Source organism: Mastigoproctus giganteus, chromosome 14 (genome assembly GCF_048544385.1).
Source record: "Mastigoproctus giganteus isolate SK-2022 chromosome 14, ASM4854438v1, whole genome shotgun sequence".
NCBI lineage: Eukaryota > Metazoa > Arthropoda > Arachnida > Uropygi > Thelyphonidae > Mastigoproctus > Mastigoproctus giganteus.
Window position 1 is genome coordinate 87929017 of NC_143588.1, and position 22040 is coordinate 87951056.

General features: G+C 36.7%; 1 protein-coding gene across 3 annotated transcripts in view; it reads right to left on the reverse strand.

Moving 5' to 3' along the window:
- LOC150075326 (lysine-specific histone demethylase 2-like) overlaps positions 1-22040 on the reverse strand; it is a 362688-nt gene that overhangs the window by 337125 nt on the left and 3523 nt on the right. For 2 of the 3 annotated variants that reach the window (XM_090389225.1, XM_090389223.1), the window contains exons 1-2: positions 15437-15510; positions 542-744 (exon numbers count right to left, since the gene is read on the reverse strand). In XM_090389225.1, coding sequence (XP_090245351.1) covers positions 542-744; positions 15437-15442 — 209 coding nt within the window. In that variant the 5' untranslated portion in view covers positions 15443-15510. Of the gene's footprint in view, positions 1-541; positions 745-15436; positions 15511-22040 lie in introns of those variants that run through there. The other variant, XM_090389224.1, reaches the window with a different exon arrangement.

Here is a 22040-nt window from a genome sequence, read left to right on the forward strand (position 1 = left end):
CAGCGGGTGGTTGGTGGGTGGAACAGACTTCCATCCCTTGTCGTGGAAGTTGATAGCCTAAATAAGTTTAAGGCTCAGCTGGACAGGTATTTCGAACGAACAGAGGGGTGAAGTGGAAGTGGTTATTTTTATTTATTTATGTTACTTTTTTTTTTTTTTTTTTTTTTTTTTTTTTTTGGCTGATGCTGCATAAGCTTGCTTTCTTGCATCAAATGCCTCTACTAATGCTAATGCTAATGCTAAAACCTGATTTAAATCAATAAGTTTGATCACTGACCACTTCACACAATGCAATTTTTTAAATTTTAATATTAAAGTGAAAGAAAAACTATCTGATGTTATTTTTCATGCTTAAAGTTTAATAAATTTAAGATTTCAATACATATGTTTTCATTAATAAAATTCCTATACTTCTTTTGCTGGATCCCACAGTACTATAATAATTTTAAAAAACTATAATACCAATCTTTCAATATTTATCAGATACAAAATATGTTTTATAATCACAATGCAATTTGTAAAAGAAGTATGGCATGCTCACTTTTCTGTATAATAAATGGGAATAGCTGAATTAGTCATACTTTCATCACTACTGTTCTGACATTTCATAAGAGAATTAGCTTCATTATATTTCAGAATTTTTGCCATTTTGCTACTGGATACTTCAGCTTTCATTCCATCAGTTATATCTCCAGATTTCTGAACTCTGTCTTTGTACTTACTTTTTTTAATCATTTTTGAAACCTAAAAAAAAAAAAAAAAGCTATCTTTGACATTAATTATACATTATATCACCACCAAGAGACCTTTAAAAGGTAAAATTTGTTTATAAAAAAAGATCACATGAACTGATTGGAAGTATTATGCATCTACATTCACACATGATGATGTTTTTAGAGATGGGAGATACCGCCAGAAGTATACTTAATTCTAACCAGGGGTTAAAGAATTTTATGATAACTGAAAGAAAATTAGAAGTGAAGTTGGTGAATCTAAAACTCAATTAGGGTGATGGAATCTATCTAATTATATTAAAAGAGGCAGCAAACTCTTAACTATAATAATGAGGGCATCTCAGGATTCAGGGGATGTCGCCACAGACTGGAGGTATGCAAATGTCTCTCCAATTCGAAGAGGGTTTAGAGAGTGAAGTAATTCCAGCCCTGTTTCACTTCGGTGGTGGGGAAGATAATTCCTCTTTCCATTTTCTCATATTTTATATAATTATATATAAATATGATAAATAAATATATATATATATATATGTTACTGGCAAAGTTCGTGATATCATTATTAAGTGAATCACAGTTCTGACTTTTATACAAAAGCATACTGGATGGGGGGAAGAGAAATACTGCTCCTCATATCTCACTGTTAAAATGAATATATACCTGTTATAAGTATTAAATATAACATAAAAATTTTCATAACATGAAAACTTTTCCATCTGCTTTACGTTTGTTAAATGCATTTCCCACTACTATGTTCCTAACAGAATATTTTGAACTTTTTCCTTTTATCTTTTTGTATATTGATACTGTATATTAATTTTGCACCTTACTTACTGTAAGGTGCAAAATTAATATTTTGTATAAAAATATTACAATAAACTTTTACATCCACAATATTCCTATTTTATTTCTCAAATTTTTTTACATAAATATATTCTATTTTCACCCACAATATGGTGAATTTTGAATTTTGTAGACATTGATTTTTACCATAATGTACTATTTCTTTAATTGCATCAAGGGGATTTTTTGTTTGTTTCAGAAACCACACTATCTGCTTTAAAATTTTTCAAGAATAATTTGAACTTTTCAAAATTCAAGAAATAATTTCTTAAATATATCATTCATTAATGATCTAAACCTTATCCTCTTAAATGTATATTATAAGAAAATATAAATATGTTATAAGAAAATATAGATACCTGACCCTGAATTCTATTCCAGGACTCATTTTAAAAAAATAATAAAAAATTCATAGAATATAATGAATCCTTAGTTGAATACCATTAACACCAATCTTGTACAATGGTACCTTCTTCTTTGACTTGATCTTCTTTGGATGATGTTATTATCCTGTTCCATGGATAACAGGGTGGGATTTATCAGTATGTGAAACATTCGGAATGCTTCTACCCACCTACTGGTTTCCATCTGGCCCGCTTACACAGGTCAAAGGTGGGTTGTATCCTCTTAGCCTACCCACTAGGCTGAGGACGATCAAAACATAAACAGCACAACCCAAGATTATATTGTACAAACATATTCACAACTGCATTAGTTGGTTTTGCTGGGTACAGTATCTTCACATATACACACAGTGGGATTGCCATAATATGGTCTGGGACTGCCTTCACACAAGTAATAATAATAAAGGGTTCCCGGATAAGAAATGGAAATCAGTGATTTATTTATTGTATTTTAATTATTTTTTGGCTGTTGAATTTCTGAGGTGGAGTCAAGTTGGGTTAGCACAGTTATTATACTGTATTTAATCCCGAAGATCTTGTAGGGACAGAAAGGTGAGTCGAATGGATTATTTTTACTAAATGATCTCTGTCTACAAAATTCAAAGGGGACCATATTATGGGTGAAAACAGAAACATATTTATGTAAAAAAATTTAATAAATAAAATAGGGAACTTATGGATGTAAATATTTATTGTAATATTTTATACAAAATATAGTATAAATCTTGCACAACAGTGCAAAATTAATATACAGTATAAATATACAAAAAGATCAAGTTCGAAAAGTTCTATAGTAGTGGGAAATGCATTTAATAAACGTAAAGCAGAAAGTCCCCCAAAGTTTTCATGTTATAAACTTTTTTTTTTATATTATATTTAGTACTTATAACTGGTATATATTCATTTTAACAGTGGGGTATGAGGAGCAGTATTTCCCCCCAGTATGCCTTTGCATAAAAGAACTGTGATTCACTTGATTATAGTATCATGGGACAATAAAGAAAAGTTCATTTCATACTTTGCCAAGCACTCTATACACTACCCAGGTTCTACACTTTGCTGGTAACGTTTATAATAATACATGGGGCATTCGATAAATTATCTACTTAAGGTACTTCCCAGTTATATTTCAATGATTCATGATTTAATCCCACTGATTTCGTGATCCCACTGTGTTTTTAGGTTGTGCTGTTGTGACAGAAAGAAGGAAGACCCCTGTATAAAATTATGGATTTGCTGAAATTGGAGCATCGTTCAGTCATCAAACTTCTCACCAAAGAAGGAAATGAGCCAAAGGCTATGCATGAAAGAATGGTAGCTGTGTATGGTAACAGTGTATCTTCAGAGTACCAGGTGAAATTCTGGTAAAAATAATTCAAGTGAGGTAGAGGGTCCATCGAAGATGATCCATGTCAAGGACGACTATGACAGCAACCACTCCAGAAATGTGCCAGGCTGCGGAAAGGCGTCCCAAATCTCTATGTAAGTGACATTTCTGAGGGAACAGTTATAACCATCCTCCATGAACATTTGGGGATGACTAAGGTCAGTGCAAGGTGGATCCCCAGATTTCTGACCCATGTGCAGAAGCAAATCAGAGTACAGTGTTGTGAGGAGAATTTACAGCTTTATGGAAGGGATCCTGAAACTTTCATCTAAAAAACTGTTATGGGTGATGAAACATGGGTTTATCACTGGGATCCTGAGACCAAACAAGGATCAATGCAATGGAACCACAAGGGTTCTCCCCCAACCAAAAAAAATTTTGGAGACAACCTTCAGCTGGCAAGATTATGGCCACCATTTTTTGGGATGCTGAGGGAATTTTGTACTTCACAACTTGGAACACAAGCATTGACTGAAGACCTGTGAGCTGTTCTAGCAGGCTGTCTACACTGTTCAGAGGGACTGTACTAATGTCTTTTTTCACTAATCCCAAAATAACATATCCAAATGGTATGTTAATCTGGGATTACCCAGGAAAAAAAAGAAAAAAGCCAGTAAAAAAAAAGAAAAAGTTTCTGATCAGGAATGTATTACCCCAAATCATAGAGTCCAAATAAGGTCCAAGCAACTCCTCAGGCTGCTTTTAGGATATAGTCACTATTGTAGCTTGAGGAGCTACCATTACAATTATTCATTGTCACACAACAAAATTCATACAACACAGTGCCAGTAAATCCCATTTGCTCCAATTCTATCTGTATCCAGTCACAATGAATTTGTACGCTCTCCTGGCATCAGGTGTCTTGAAAATAAACAGGAATTTATTCATTTATTTATTACTACTAAATTGACAATTTTCATCGCATCTGTCAAAATTATCTAAATCTGCCTGAAGCAGCATACTCTACCTGACTCCATGCTGAGTGGCCAAAATGAAGAGCAGTAATACATGTAGTAGTCGCATGTGATGCAAGGAAGCTAGTGTATGAACTTACGCAGCATCAGCCAAAAAAAAAAAAAAAAAAAAAAAAATCACACCATTCCCTCCAAATGCCTGTCCAGTTCCTCCTTAAATTTATTCAACCTATCAACTGCTACAACAACAGATGGAAGTTTGTTCCAGCAATTAACCACCTGTTGGCTAAAGGCAAATTTCTGCACATCTATTCTACATCTGGCTTTTCTTAATTTGAATTTATGCCGCCTTAGGTTCATAATCTGAACAAGTGGAAGGATTCCATCAGAATTTAGCATGCTCAACCAATTCAAGGCCTTATACACCTCAATCAGATCACCATGCAGGTGCCTAGTCTCCAGCCACTGCAATTTGCAGAACTTAAGCATCTCTTGGTAAGAGGATCCCTTCATTCCCCTCACCAATATTGTTGCCCTTCTCTGTACACGCTCAAGTAAATCTACATCCTTCCTAAAATGAAGCCTCCAGACCTGTATGCAGTACTCAAGGCGTGGCCTGACCATTGTCTTATACAGAGGGATAATCACCTCCTTTTCCCTGCTAGCAAAATTCCTATATATCATTGGCAAAACTATGGATGGGATTTCCAGTCAATGGAAGAAGGTCATTAATATACAAGACGAAAAGAGTGGGGAAAAGAACAGAACCTTGGGGGACATCAGCATTAGTGGAGAAGTCAGAAGACAAAGAGCCATCTACCATTACCCTCAGTGAGCGATCAGAGAGAAAACTGGATAACCAATTACAAAAAACAATTGGCAAACCATAAGCTGGAAGCTTGTTTAGAAGACCTTTATGCCAAACACGATCAAAAGCCTTTGAGATGTCAAGTGCAAACTCGGTGAAACTTGTGTTTCACAGAAACTTTCCATTGAATTAGTCCATAAATGGATAACATAAGCTAGAATATCACCAGTAGATCGACACTGACAGAATCCATACTGGCGATCGTTCATCAGACGGAAGGTTTCTAGGTAGTTTAAGATTTGACGGTTAATTGATTTCTCCATTTCTTTGGAAAGAGTAGAAGTAATTGCAATGGGACGATAATTGGATGGGAGGGATTTGTCACCCTTTTTAGGAACTGGCTGGATATGAGCAAATTTCCAAGCAGAAGGAAAAACACCTTTGGAATAAGAAACTGAAAAAAGACGGCAAAGAATAGGAGTAAGTTCAGGAGCACAGGTTTTGAGAACAAGTGGAGAAATACCATCAGGACTTGGAGCTTTCTTAGCAACAAGATTCAACAAAATCTTCCTGATATCCTTTTGACGGAAGACCACAGGAGGCATTGACTGGAGCATGTTGGGAATGGTGAGAGGTGTTTTACCAAGATCATTAATACATGAGCTGGAAGAAAAATGGGATGCTAGCAGGTCAGCTTTATCCTTGTTGGCTGAAGTGACAACAGAACCATCTGGTTTGTACAGAGGTGGGAGCAGAGATGGGCAAAAGTTGCGGCCAATAGCTTTGGCAAGAGACCAGAATGCTCGGCTACCATTAGGGCAAGAAGCAAGTTTTCTACTCTTAGCCTGTTCAAACTCTAGTTTGGGCTGATTAATAACTGCTTTACAATTGTTGCAAGCTTTGGTGTAGGCAGAAAATGAAACTGAAGAATTAGAAACAAGCCAATCACGATATGCAACATTCTTCTCTTGAACAGCCTTAGCTCATTTATTGGAAAACCAAGGTTTAGATAAAGGACGAGACTTTAAAGTGGAGTGTGGGATAAAGGATTCCATTCCTGCAAGAATAATTTCACTGACATGATCTGAGCAAACGTTGACATCAGAAGTTTTGAAACAGTAACCCGACCAAGGAAAAGAAGTCTCGCAGGTCATCCCATTTTGCATTCTTGTAATGGGAAACAACGCGAGGTTGGGAATAGCCATGAGATAAAGAAGAGACAATCACCAAGTTGTGATTTAAAGTGCCTAAAGGACCTCTCACTTCGACCGTGTACTTAGAAGGGTTGTTTGTGAGAAAAAGATCAAGCGTATTGGCTGTATGATTGGGATTGTCCGGTATTCTTGTAGGTAAATGAACAATCTGTGCTAGGTCATTAGTAATTGCAAAAGCCTCAGCATCTCAACCTGCTGGGTCGGTATGACTAGAAAACGGAAGCCAGCTGGAGTTGTGAACATTAAAATCACCAAGGAAAATTACCTCACTGTTAGGAAAGTTGGACTGGAGAAAGTCAAGTTGCAAAGAGAAGAAGTCAAAGAACTCCAAGTGTAATGGAGTTGGGAGAATGGTAGAGGCAACAGATGAATTTGACACAATGAGGTAGAGAGATTTTCAGCCAGAGAAGATCAAAGAGAGGAGATTCCAAATTGCCAAGTCTCTGACAGGGAATATCAGAAGTAACATATGCACAAGTACCACCTTTGAGGCAAAAGGAATCATACAGCAAATAATTTAGGCATCGGAGATGAGCAGTAGTTGAATCAACTGATAACTGAGATTCTGTCAGAAAAAGTACATGGGGTTTGGCAGACTGCAAGTGGAAATGGACATCATTGAGATTTGAATTGAGACCACGTATATTTGTGAAATGAATTAGGAAGTGCTTGGGAGGTTTAGATCTTTTCGCAGATAAGCTTGCTCTATTAGTTTGAAAATTCATGGTGTATTCAATAGTAAGAAAAAGTGGGTGGGACATGCTGTATGAAGTAATGAAATTTTTGGATATGGCGTACACGTGGTAAGACTATACCCAGATCCTTGACATAACGTGGCCTCGACAATGCTCCCCGCATACACACTACTCGGACTCCCTCCAGTCACTATCTGGCAGAGTACAGGTAGCAAGATTATACACTAGCTGATCCGGAAGCCTCCTAGAGAGTTACCAAAAAGTTTGGTCCGGTGTACTAATTAGCGGCCAACCTGCAAACACCGTTTTAGAGCTGTACCCTCGAAATGTAAGGAATATTGGATCTCGCCACGATGTTCATCATAACCTCAAAAGTCATCAATCGTACTGCATGATGGAAGAGATAGGGAAGGGTTGACCGGAACTTAGCTCTAGAGACTAAACATGGGCCTCCAATGAAGGCACTTCAAGCCTCCAATAAGCAAAATGGTGGTATTTCGCCACCACGGTTGATGAGAGTCATCTACCACCTAGTACTGCCTGGTAACATAGAGGGGCGGCGTTCCTCCATGTGGTGTGGGCGCCACACCTCGACCCCTGCTTACGTTGGTTCACACCTGCGTGGTCACCCACCATGTACTTGTGCATGGAGGTTATACCTAGGATTACTAACAGTCCCACCATCGTGAAGGTGCAAGCAGAGGATTTGGCTGTCACAGACACCGAAATTGGGTCCACTTAACTTGAGTGTCACCCGAATATCAGTTCCATCAGCGTTTTAGACCCCCAGGTAGCAAGTACAGCTTCTCTGGCATATCTGAGAGAATGTCTGTGACAACCGCATCGCAGGAGTAATTAATCTTCGAATCTACTAGGCTTTTCATATCAACTAAGAAATACCGTTCAGGGTTTAGGCCTAAATGGATGTCAGATGAACTAATGAGACAAGTGGAAGAGAAGAAAATTGTATGGCATGCATGACACAGAAGCCTAAGGCAGATATAAGCTAATCTGTAATCAAGTGGCAAAGCAAGTTAGACAAGTGAAGGCAATTACGAGAAACCTTTGCCAAAGGATGCAAAGAAAAACAGCAAAGACTGCTTTACTTATGTAAGCTCTAGAAGGAAGGAGAAGAATTTGATTGTTCCACTTGATAATGATGGTTTGACTACAGATGATCCTGCTCAGTTAAATGACAAACTGAATGAGTATTTTGAAGCTACGTTCATACATGAGGAATTCTCTGGGGAAGTGAAGGCCAGAGGTTTATCACACTCTAAGAGGGAGCTAAATGATTTTGTAATAACTGAGCAAAGTGGGGAAGAAATTGTTGAAGTTAAACACAAGAAAAGCACATGACGTGGATGGGATATATCCAAATAAATCAGGCAAGCAAAGGCAGATTATGAAAAATCTTTGGCAAAGGATGCAAAGGTAAAAAAAAAACAGACTTCTTTACTTATGTAAACTCAACAAGGGGGATGAATCTCACTGGTCCATTTTATAGCAATGGTTAGACTGTTGATGACCCTGCTCAGGTGGCTGACAAACTGAATGAGTATTTTACATCAACATTCACACAGGAGGAATTCTGTGGGGAAGTAGAGGCCAGCAGTTTAAATTACTGTAACAGGGAGCTAAAAGATTTTATAATAACTGAGAGCAAAGTGGAGGAGAAATTGTTGAAGTTAAACATATGAACGGCACCTCGGGTGGATGAGATCTATCCTGTTATATTAAAGGAGGCAGCAAAGGAAATAAGAAAACCCAATTATGAGAGCATCCTTGGATTCAGGGGAGGTCCCCATGGACTGGAGATGTGCAAATGTATACCCAATTCACAAAGGCGGATCAAAAGATGACACAAGTAAATACAGACCTGTTAGCTTGACTTCTCTTCCAGGGAAAATAATGGACTTATTGCAAGATCATCTAGACAAGACAGCAGTAATACTTCAGACACAGCATAGGTTTGTTAAAGGGAAGGCCTGCCCGACCAATTTATTGGATACTATGATGTGGTCACAAAGGAACTGAATGCTAAAAATAATTTTGATATCATATATTTGGATTTCAGGAAAGCTTTTGATACTTTTGCACATGGAAGACTGCTGTACAAATTGGATAGGTATGGCATTAAGGGTAAGATGGTACAATGGATAAAGGGATGGTTGAGTGGGAAACGACAGAGAGTGGTAATCAATGGACACTGTTCTTCGTGATCAAATGTTATTAGTGGAGTTCCCCAGGATTCGGTGTTGGGCCCATTGTTGTTTTGTATATTTATCAATGATATCGATGAAAGTATATCAGGTTTATGTCCAAGTCTGCAGATGATATAAAGGTTGGCAGGGTTGCTAACGACAGTAAAGACAGTACGCTACTCCAACTGGATCTAGATAAGTTGGGCAAATGGGCTGAAAAGTGGCAACTGAAGTTTAACATTGACAAATGCAAAGTACTGCATATGGGTAGCAATAACCCAAGACAAACATACCAACTATGTGGTACTACGCTCAGGGAAGTGGAAACGTACCGTGTGGTACTACACTCAGAGTAGGTCATGAGGTCTTGTCAATGGTATACAGGAAGTTTGCAAGCAGCGATTAAGGAGGTGATTATCCCCTTGTATAAGGCAATGGTCAGACCACACCTAGAGTACTGCGTACAGGTTTGGAGGCCTCATTTTAGGAAGGATACTGTTGCACATGGAAGACTACTGCACAAATTGGAGCAGTATGGCATTAAGGGCAAGTTGCTACAACAGATAAAAGGATGGTTGAGTATGAGAATACAGAGAGTGGTGATCAATGGGTACTGCTCAACGTGGATAAATGTTATTAGTGGTATCCCTGAGGGTTCAGTGTTCGGCCCATTGTTATTTTGTATATTTATCAAAGATATTGATGAAGGTAAATCAACCTTAATGTCAAAGTTTGCAGATGATACAAAGGTTGGCAAGGTTGTTAATAACAGTAATGACAGTATGCTGCTGCAACATGATCTGGAAAAGTTGGGCAGATGGGCTGAGAAGTGGAAACTGAAGTTTAACGTTGACAATGCAAAGTACTGCATAAGGGTAGCAGTAACCCCAGAGAAATCTACCAACTGGGTGGTGTTACACTCAGGGTAGTGGAGAATGAAAGAGACCTGGGGGTAACTGTGCAGTCAGATATGAAGTTGTCTGAGCAGTGCAGACAGGCTGCAAGTGTAGGTCATGAGGTCTTGTCAATGATATAAAGGAATTTTGTAAACAGGGATAAGGAGGTAAGTAACCCTTTGTATAAGGCGGTCAGGTCACACCTTGAGTACTGCATACTGGTCTGGAAGCCTCATTTTAGGAAGGATGTAGAGTTGCTAGAACGAGCAGAGAAAGTCAACAAGACTGGTGAGGGGGATAAAAGGGATGCTCCTGAGAAGAAAGGCTTAAGTTCTGCAAATTGCAGTGTCTGGAGACTAGACACCTGTGAGTTGATATGATTGAGGCGTATAAGGCCTTGAATGGATCGAGCAGGCACAATGCTGATGGGATTCTTCCTCTTGCTCAGATTATAAACGTGAGGGGGCATAAACTGAAATTGAGGAAAGAGAGTTGTTGAATAGATATGCAGAAATTTTCCTTTAGCTAGCTGGTAGTTGATTGCTGGAACAAACTTCCATCTGTCATTGTGGAAGTTGATAGCTTAAATAAATTTAAGGCAGAATTAGACAAACATTTGGAACGAATGGATGGGTGAAATGGGAAGGTAGCAGAGAATGAAAGAGACCTGTGGAATTGTACAGTCAGATATGAAATCCTCTGAGCAGACAGACAGGTGCTGCCAGCACAGATCACAAAATGTAGTTATATTGCAGTTATAGAAGAATTTTGCAGTAGGGATAAGGAGGTGATTATCCCATTTTTTATGGCAATGCTTAGGTCATAAAAGTACTGAGTACTGCATACAGGCCTGAAAGCCTCATTTTAGGAAAGATGGGAACTGTTAAAACAGATGCAGAAAAGGACAATGAGATTAGCGAGGGGAACATATGGATACACTCTTAACAAGAAAGACTATAATTTCTGAAAACTACAACATCTGGAAACCAGGTACTTTTAAGGAGACCTGATTGAACTTAAGGCTTTCGTTGGACTGAATAAGCTAAATGCTGATGGCATCCTTCCTCTTGCTCAGGCAATCCATGAAGCTCATAAATTGAGGAAGGATAGTTGCATGACAGATGTGTAGAAATTTGCCTTCACCCAGTAGGTAGTTGGTTGTTTGAAACAAACTTCCAATCTGCTGTTATGGAAGTGGGTAGTTTGAATAATTTTTAGGAAGAACTAGAAAAATTCTTAAATGGAATGGACAAGTGATGTGGGAAGTGTTTTTCTTTTTCGCTGATGCTTTGTAAGCTTCCTGTCTTGCATCGTTTGCCACTACTAATACCAAGTCTCTCCACTCATATTGATGTTTAGTTTCTTTTGAATGCCTTTTACATGGGCACTATTCTTTTGAATCGACGACTTTAAGTCCTTGACCCTCTTACAATCACATTGGAACACATATTGCAAGCAATCAGCACTAATTCACCACCTAATTTCAAACTCACAGAACCAACTTGATTTTCCCCAATCTATTTCTGTTTTCTGGAACAACCTTCCTTTGCACCTTTTTCTAGAAAATTACAATCTATTTGCAGAAATTCAATGAAATTCAACTAGTATGTTCTGTCTTCTCAATCTTCAATCTATGCACAGTGATAAGTATTACATGTTCTAATACCTTTCGCATTTAGGGGTTTTGCAAAAAAAATAAAAACTAATTTTGCTCGTAAAGGCAGTTTAGACAGTTCTTTATTAACCCTCTGTCATCTGTGAACCTTTTTTTTTTTTTTTTTTTGAATCGTAAATTAATTTCTAGCATTGTACTCAACTGAACCTGGTGTCTTATTAATTATAATTTGCTAAACTCAATTAGAAATATGAGATAAAAATAAACCACAAACTAAACTGATAATTTTTTTTTGTATTTATAAGAATTTAAGGTTACTCATCCTCTGAACTGAAACAAATGATCTCGTAGTGTCTGGCAGATGCCACAGGAATGTCTCATAATTTTGACAGCTGTTTGCATTTAATTTCTGTGAAATTGGCAAAACCACAGCTCTATAGCAATATTAGGTACCTCTTTGTGGCATCTCACAGATACAATGTCAGTAAGGCACTTGAGTACAGATGCTACCACTCACCTAGCATCTGTTAAATGCCAAGCAAAAAATTAATTCCTCATAATTCATAATATAACAAAATAAAAACAGAAAATACTTTATAATCATTTAGAGAATATTAGTGGGGAAAAGTACGTGGGAGGATTTAATTTAGTTTTCCAACTTAAATTTAAAGTAGCATCTGTCAGACAATATATTAGCAGCAGAGAGTTAACATCACTGAAAAAGTCAAGAGTTGAAGAACAAGGTTACATATTCTTTAATTTCATTTTAAATTAAATATAGCTTTTTAAACATAGTGTAGCCTCATTAAGCTAATATATCTACATTACAAGATATCTTGCAGATGACATATTAAAGATTATTATTATTTATTTATTTTTAACATTTTGATTTATATTTTTCATCCTATTTGTCCACAAATAAGTTGAAACTTATTTTGACCTTATTTGTCCAATCAGTTACTGAAAAATGCAACTCCAATTAATAACACTGTATATATAAAGATATCTAGAGATTTCTGGGCCCACACACAAGTCCTGGGAGAAAATTTTAATCTCTTAATGTTAACAATAAGCAAAATGTTAACCTTTGTGCTTGTTGAAAACCATAGATGACTATCAAATTTTTTTAGATTCTGGTTTGGCCTTATACATATATAGAAAAACATGCTTCTGTTATTTGTACACTCAATTTAACAAAGTGAGGTTGTGAGTGACATCTGTAAGCCACCCCTTTTGTTTTAATTATATAAAAAAAATAATTTTTAGCTTTTTTACTATACTGAACATGGTAATCTATTAATTACAATTTCTTAAACTCAATTAAAAATATCAAAAAAAAAAATAATAATAATAAGAGAAATTAATAACAATAATAAAGTTTCTCCGAATAGGCCTCTGGGGTTGGGTATATTCATGATATAATTTTAAGTATTTTTCACCAACCGTATGTTGAAATGGCAAAATAAAACGAAAGCCAAAATTTTGATAACTTTATAATTAAACTTGCAAAATTACTATTTACAGTGGATATAAAACAAATAAAATATCATAAAATATCCAGAATTCTGGATATTTTATGATATTTTATTTATATCATAAAATATCATAAAAATATCATAAAATATCCAGATTATATTTTATTTGTTTTATATCCACTGTAAATAGTAATTTATTGTAAGTTTAATTATAAAGTTATCAAAATTTTGGCTTTCGTTTTATTTTGTCATTTCAACATACGGTTGGTGAAAAATACTTAAAATTATATCAATAATAAAGTTTTTATCATATTTTTTAGAATTTTCAAGATCACTCATCCCTGAATTGAAACAAGAACGTTTGCATTATATCTGGCAGATGCTGTGTGAAAGTCTGTATTTTTGTCAGTTGTTTGCATTTTGCTGACAAAACCAAAGCTCTATGGCAAGATCAGACAGCTGTCATTGATGTCACACAAATGCCACATGGAAATGGGAATTGCCTATAAGAAAGATACTCTTTTGCTTACCTAGTGTCTGTCAAACACCAAAAAAAATAAAATAATAATCTCTCATAATTGAAATATTAGTCAGAAAAGGTATATGGGAGGATCTGATTATTTTGATTATTTAATTTAGGAAAAAAAAAAAAAAAAAACAGAAAAAATTTAAAAAGATACAATACTTGCAGAAGAAGGTTAAGCAAAGTCCCCTCATATTTATTTTTGCCCCAAGTCTCACCAAGCAAGACCCAACTATAGTAAAGAAAAAGGAGGCAGGAGTATCTTCTGGGGGGGGGGGGGATGTCACAGTTGAGCTTAGTCACCCAATGGTTAAGAATTAATAATTTTTTTCAGTGGGATTAATTTTCAGTAGTCATGATGCTGACCACATATATAACTAAATGAACGATACAGCAAATGGCTGGCACAGTCCTGGCCACTAATGTGCATACATAGAGAGCCAAGGAAAATATTTTCAGCAGCCTTCTTTTTTTTTTCCGTTTTAATAACACTGGAGTTTTTTTTTTTTTTGTTTTTCAGGAGCATTAACAACTAAGGCCATATTGCTCCGAGGTTATGCGGTGGTCATTCCCTGACCTTTCCGCATCCTCCGTATTTGGTGATCACAGGCTCGAAACCCGGTCTAATCAAGAAGTGTGTGCTGCTCCTGCCCACCTGGCTACGGAGACACCAATAACACTGGTTTACAGTGTATCTGGGGTTTGAGTAAAAGTATGTGGCTTTTTTTTTTTGATTTGGTAGTTGTTGGCGCATCGGCTTCTGTGGCCATATTGCACCTCCCAAGGTTTTTGCAGTACTTTGATCCAAGCCCGAGGCGGGAATCGAACCCGCGACCTTTGGGTTGCCGGGCAGGTACTTTACCCACTCGGCTAGCCCGGTCGGCAGTATGTGGCAGTTATTTATGCATGTTTACTGATTACTAAACCGAAGTCCGTTTGTTTCTATCACGTAAAGATTTTTCACTATTCATTAACAAAATATTACCTAGGTATTATACGCAAGTGTACATAACTATAGTTTCTGCAATGGTTTACAAGTTTTATACCCCTATATTCGTAATCAATATCAAATATTTACCTCAAATACAATAGATTGTGCATGTAACAGATTTAACCTGTAACTACACACACACACTGCAGGGTAGCCAACCTTGACCCAGGAAGGTAGACGGCCCCACCCCACTCTTCTGGCCCATCTGTGATTCCCAGAATTTTATTTTCCAAGTGGAGTCTGGGAGACTCCTGTGTGTAGTTACAGGTTAAACTTGTTTGAGCATGCACTCACTTGTTTGTATAGTCCACAGAGCCTATATAAGTGGCACATCCCTTATGCAGTCACAGTACTCCTGTAAAAACCGTTGTGAGTTCTCATTGTGTGTTTTCTTTTAGAATGGCAACCAGAAAGTGTATAAACAGTCCCGACATATGTGATTGTTTTGTTCCTGTAAAGCAGAGGCAAAATATTACCAATTTTGTAAAAATATTGTATTATGCATACTTTGACATAAAACTAGGTGATCAGGATAAATTGTGGGCACCGCATAAAGTATGCCATACATGTGTCAAACATCTTAGCAAATGGAGTCGAGGAAAAAAGGTTTGCTTGCCATTTGCTATTTCTATGGTGTGGCGCAAGCCAGTAAGCCATGCCAAATGTTACTTTTGTGTATATGACATTAAAGGTTACAATTCAAAAAATAAAAAGGATATCAAATATCCAGATCTACCGTCATCCATAAGACCGGTTCCACATGGACCTGATCTGCCTGTAAAATCTCCACCAGAAACTTTGGAGTCCACATCTTCTTCCACTGAAGCAGAAGCTAAAGAGGTTAGTGAAGAGGAATGTTATCAACCAGAAAATATTTTAATGCCACAGCAATTCATGCAAGTCGAACTGAACAATTTAGTAAGGGACTTAGGTCTTCCAAAATATGCTGCTGAAATTCTGGGATCCAGACTTCAAGCGAAGAACTTACTTGCTCCAGGTACATCATTTTCCTGGTACAGAAATCGTGAAAGGGAGTTCATACAGTATTTTTCACAAGAAAGTCCTCTCGTATATTGCAGTGATATCGCTGGTTTAATTAGGAGCTCCATCATATGTTCCTAGTGAATGGAGACTATTTATAGATTCTTCTAAGACTAGTTTAAAAGGTGTTCTCTTGTATAATGGAGATAAGTACACATCTGTGCCAGTTGCTCATTCAGTCTACTTAAAAGAAACTTATGACAATCTAAAGTTGCTTCTGGAGAAAATTAAATATCAAGATCACGAATGGCAACTATGTGGAGACTTAAAAGTGTTATGTATGTTGTTGGGGCAACAGGGTGGGTACACTAAAATGCCATGCTTTATTTGTGAATGGGATAGCAGAGCTAAAGCGCTGCATTGGACAAAGAAACAATGGCCTCGGAGGCACAATCTTACACCGGGGTCAAAAAATATTGTGCACGAAAGTTTGGTGAAGCCAGATAAAATACTTTTACCTCCACTGCATATCAAGTTAGGCATAATTAATTTTGTTAAAGCATTGAATAAGGATGGCAACTGCTTTAAATACCTTTCCAGTAAATTTCCTGGTTTATCTGACCCAAAACTTAAGGAGGGTATCTTCATTGGTCCCCAAATTACAAAATTGGTTTTAGATGGTCAGTTTGAAACTACTACTATGACTGACATTGAAAGGGAAGCCTGGATTGTTTTTAAAAGTGTAATGGAAAACTTTCTAGGAAATCATAAATCACAAGATTATGAGAAAATTGTTCAAAATATGCTCAAAAAGCTTCGCAATTTAGGTTGCAATATAAGCATCAGGGGCTTAGAGGGGAACAGGAATCCTGTGTGTTATCAGACACTCAGCCTAAAACACTGATGGATCCAATATCTCTCTATTACAGAAGATTTAGGAGAAGTCCGGTTGGCCTGCCTCCCTAAAATCCACTCATGCACACCTTCTCGATGGTAAGCCCTGTTACGTCACTTAGGTGGCAACGAACGTGTAGAGTGGTTCTCTTCAAGACGCCTGGTCAGCGTGAAGAGGAAAAGACCAAACCCTCCAGCAATGAGAGCACAACAATACAAATGGCCCTCAGTCCCCAGCAGCTTTCACTCTCCCTCTTACGGCAGCGAGAGGATCAGAGTGGAAGCAGAGGGTGCTAAGAATCTCTGGGTACGACCAGGCTGCCATGCACGGAAATTGAACTTGGCCTGTTATAACGTACGATCACTCATCGGTGAAGACAGGATATTAGAGCTGGAAAAGGAATTAGAAAATGTGAATTGGAATATCATTGGTTTGGCTGAAACAAGAAGAAGAAATGAATCACTTATAAGTTTATCAAGTGGAAATCTGCTGTACACCAATGGAAACAGTGAAAGGAGTGAAGGTGGAGTTGGGTTTCTGGTCCATAAAGATTTTAAAAACAACATTTTGGAATTCAAAAGTACATCACCAAGGATGTAAAGACTAATACTCAAGATTTCTAAGAGGTACAAGCTAAAGATTATAATGATTTATGCACCAACATCGAGCCATGATGATGAAGAGGTTGAAGAAATGTACACCGAAATTGAGAGTCTTCTAGATGAGCAGAAAACCCACTACACTATTATTATGGGGGACTTCAATGCTAAGGTTGGAAAAAGGCAAAACAGCACAGAAAGAGGAACTATAGGAAATTTTGGAATTGGTGAAAGAAATAAAAGAGGTGTAAGACTTGTGGAATTTGCAGAATCTCAAGGAATGTCAGTAATGAACACTTTTTTCAAGAAAAGGGTGAACAGAAAGTGGACATGGAAGAGTCCAAATGGATTAACAACTAATGAAATCGACTTCATCCTCACTAACAGAAGATATATTGTGAATGATGTTACCGTCCTGAATAAGGTAAATGTTGGAAGTGATCACAGAATGGTAAGATGTACACTTGATATAGATGTAGGAAAGGAAAGGAAAAAACTGACTCGAGTAAATAATACAAAGGTCTTTGAAATAACAGAGGAGGAGAAAAAGCAGTATGTACTGGAACTTAAGAACAAGTTTGAGCTTCTGCAGACTGCTCAGGACCAAGATATTGATGAGGAATATTACAACTTTCTGAAAGTGATAAAGCCCAAGAAACCTATAGGGAAACAGAAATCCAAAGAAGAAAAAATTAGTCAAGAAACACTTGTCATGATGAACCAAAGACGACAAATGAAGAGCAAGAAAAACACTGACAGGGAGAAAATTGAGTATACTGAGTTATGCAAAGCCATTAGAAAGAGACTCAGAGAGGACATAAGAAGATTTAACACAAGAAAAGTAGAACAAGCATTAAGGGAAAACAAAGGATTTAAATCAGCAGCCATGAGCAGTAATACAGAAAGACAAATGATACTGAAACTGAAGAATAGCGATGGTGTACTTATAAACAGCAGAGAAAGCATAATTCAAATAGCAGAAGACTACTATAGAGAACTATACAAGGAGCGAGGGAATGATACCAGCAGTGGGGAAGATGGATTGCAAAGTAGCAACACATACGACATACCCGATATTCTTCCTGATGAGGTAGAACATGCATTGAAGAAAATGAAGAATCGGAAAGCCCCGGGGGAAGATGAAGTTACTGTAGAGTTGTTAAAATTGGGAGGAAGAGACATAACACAAAAACTGGCAAGGCTCTTCACAAAGTGCATTAGAAAAGGTGTGATGCCTAAGCAGTGGAATAATGCAATCATAGTTTTGCTGCATAAGAAAGGAGATAAATCAGAAATTGGCAATTATAGACCAATTAGCTTGTTATCCCACATCTACAAGTTGTTCACAAGGGTCATTACTAACAGATTAGAAAGAATACTTGATGAGAATCAACCGAAAGAGCAAGCTGGCTTTAGGACGGGATTCTCAACTATGGATCACCTTCACGTAATATCACAGCTAATGGAGAAAGCAAATGAATATAAAACACCATTATGCCTGGCATTTGTGGATTATGAAAAGGCATTTGACTCCATACAGCATAAGGCAATGTTTCGGGCACTGGAAAGACAAGGCATAGATACTCCATATATTATGATTTTGAAGAAAATATATGAGAGTGCTACATCCTTTATTAGACTAGACAAAGACAGTAGCAAATTTAAAATCGAGAAAGGAGTTCGACAAGGAGACACAATATCTCCGAAGCTGTTTACTGCTGCCCTTGAGGAAGCTTTCAGAAGATTAGACTGGTCGCAGAAAGGAGTCAATGTGAACGGAGAGTACCTAAACCATTTACGATTTGCAGATGACATTGTGGTCATAAGCCACGATCCCAAAGAATTAGAGGAAAATCTTAATCAGTTATGCACAGTTAGTAAGGATTTTGGACTAAAGATGAATATGGCTAAAACAAAAGTAATGATGAACAAGTATGCCACGGAAAGGGAAATAATGATTGATGGAGCAGTAATTGAAAAGGTGGAGTCATATACTTATCTGGGACAAGTTATTAGCTGTAATAATGATAAATGGCTGGAAGTCAAGAGAAGAATAAATTTTGGATGGATAGCATTCAGGAAATATAGTCACATACTGAAGAGCAATATCCCAGTTTGTCTGAAACGTAAAATAATGAATCAATGTATACTCCCCACCATGACTTATGGAAGTGAAACTTGGGCACTCACCAAAAGAATGGAAGAGAAGCTAAGAACTACACAGCGAAGAATGGAACGAATTATATTGGGAATCAGACTGTTAGATAAGAAGAGAAACACATGGATTAGGCAGCAAACTCAAGTGAAGGACATTCTTATCAAAACTAAAGAACTAAAATGGTCTTGGGCAGGACACATAGCTCGAAGACATGATGACAGATGGACTAAGAAAATAACAGAATGGTACCCAAGAGGAGCTAGAAGAAAACCTGGAAGACAAAGGCAGAGATGGATAGATGAAATTCATGAGTTTTTGAGTAGTAAATGGATGGCCAGTGCTCAAAACAGAAGGAACTGGAAAGTTGCTGGAGAGGCCTTCATCCTGCAGTGGATTGAAAATGGCTGCTGATGATGATGATGATGATGATGATGATAAGCATCAAAATTCACTTTTTGCATGCCCATCTTGATTTTTCCCCTGGAAATCTTGCACAGATGAGCATAGAACAAGGGGTGAGATTCCATCAGGACATAAAGGAAATGGAGCAGAGGTACCAGGGAAGGTGGAATACAAAGCATGATGGCAGACTACTGCTGGCGCTTAAAAAGAGAGAAACCTGGCACTGTACATAAAAGAAAAACGATTAAACAATTTTTTTTCAAACAAAAAGACAAAGGTCTGATTAATGAAAGTTTTCAGAATTTTGATTAATACTTGTTAGTATTTACATATTTTTTGATATATGAAAATGTAATCCTATCAATTTGTCATTACTAAATACAGTAAAGTTATATACTTTCATAAAAAACAATACTTTTTTATTTCTTAAACTGTGATTATCTGGATGTGATAAAAAAAAAAAATCTAAGTCATATTTGAAATCATAGCAACATATTTTGGCAGTAGGACCTATGGAAATTCAAACCCCAGTGAATAAACTTAAATTTGTAAACTAGTGTAATTAGAGGAATTCCTCATCGAACACAGGAATTACAGATCAGTAACCATTCTTGATTAGCAAATGACAAATACTTAAAGAAACAGGAAGGGGAGATTACATTTTAGATCAGTTGGAAAATACAGAAATTCAGTTTTGAAAACAACAGAAATAAAAATACAGATTATAGCATAAAAATATGCAAATGTTTAACTTAAAGGTAATATAAAGAAAAGGCCACATTATGAGGCCTTTTTTATATTACACACACTCAGAGATGATAGGTGTTGATAAAAAAAATAAATAAATAAAAAAAAAGGAGAGAGAGAGAGAGAGAGAGAGAGAGATAAAAGAGATAGAAAAATGGAGTTTTATGCTGTAGAAGATGAATTCGGCTTCAGGAATTTTGTGATTATAAAGAATTGTGCTATCTTTCTAATATCTTTAAGATAATACAGCAGCTTTGGGTTTCTCAGCCAATGTAACATGCAAATGAGCCTGTGAATAAACACCTATATAGATATAAAACACAATAACTATGTGCATCAGCATGTTATAACCAAATATTCTCAAAACAATAACAAGCATAATGAATATGTATCTTTTTACTAACATTTTTTCATAAATTTAATAACATAAGGTATGAAGTTTTAAAATTTGTGCTTATATATTTGTACAGATCTTAAAACGAGGTGGACCAATCTAGGAATGGATTGGTTCACTAGGAAATTTTCCAGTGTCCTGGCAGGCCAATCTACTACATATAATTGCATAAATCCACATACTGCCATGAGAAATGCACAGTCCATTGTTACTGTGCTGTGGGCTATCCAGAGCCACAATTTTATAATAAAGATGTAAATTGAAAGAAAATTGAGCCACGCTGAGAAATACAGATCAACACGGTTCATTAAGACTCTTCAATAAACACGTTAAAATTAGTTAAAGTAGTTAAAATAAATATATAACACCAATAGCTTTTGGACATAAGTTGCCCATCCTCAGCTGAAAGCGTTAATACAAAATTAAAGAATACCATAGCCAGTATCGTGTTCTTTAATTTTGTATTAATGCTTCCAATTGAGGAAGAGCAACTTATGTCTGAAAGCTGTTGGTGGTATATATTTATTTTAATTATGAATCAACAGGGCTTACCTTTATTTTTGATATAGGAAGCTTCTTTTCAACCTCTCCTTGTCCAACTCGCTAATAATTCATGGGGAAGGCGATATCAATTTTGCAAGACATTGTCATAAAGTTAGATTTTGGAGGTCTAAACTGGCTAATAATTAAGGATCGATTTTTTCTTTTTTGGTGCTGTGGCAGGAATTTTGAGTTAAATTTAGGGGTCTAATAATTGGATATGGGGTGGGGAGGGCTATTCTCTACATTCCTTCTACAAGGAATGTAGAGGGTTATTCTCTACATTCCTTCTACAAGGAATGTAGAGAATAACCCTCCCCACCCCATATCCAATTATTACACCCCTAAATTTAACTCAAATTTCCTGCCACAGCACCAAAAAAGAAAAAATCGATCCTTAATTATTAGCCAGTTTAGACCTCCAAAATCTAACTTTATGACAATGTCTTGCAAAATTGATATCGCCTTCCCCATGAATTATTAGCGAGTTGGACAAGGAGAGGATGAAAAGAAGCTTCCTATATCAAAAATAAAGGTAAGCCCTGTTGATTCATAATATAATAGAATATAGGAAATATCGAGCACTTAATAGCTCTCTAGTATCAAATATTTATTTTAAAAACG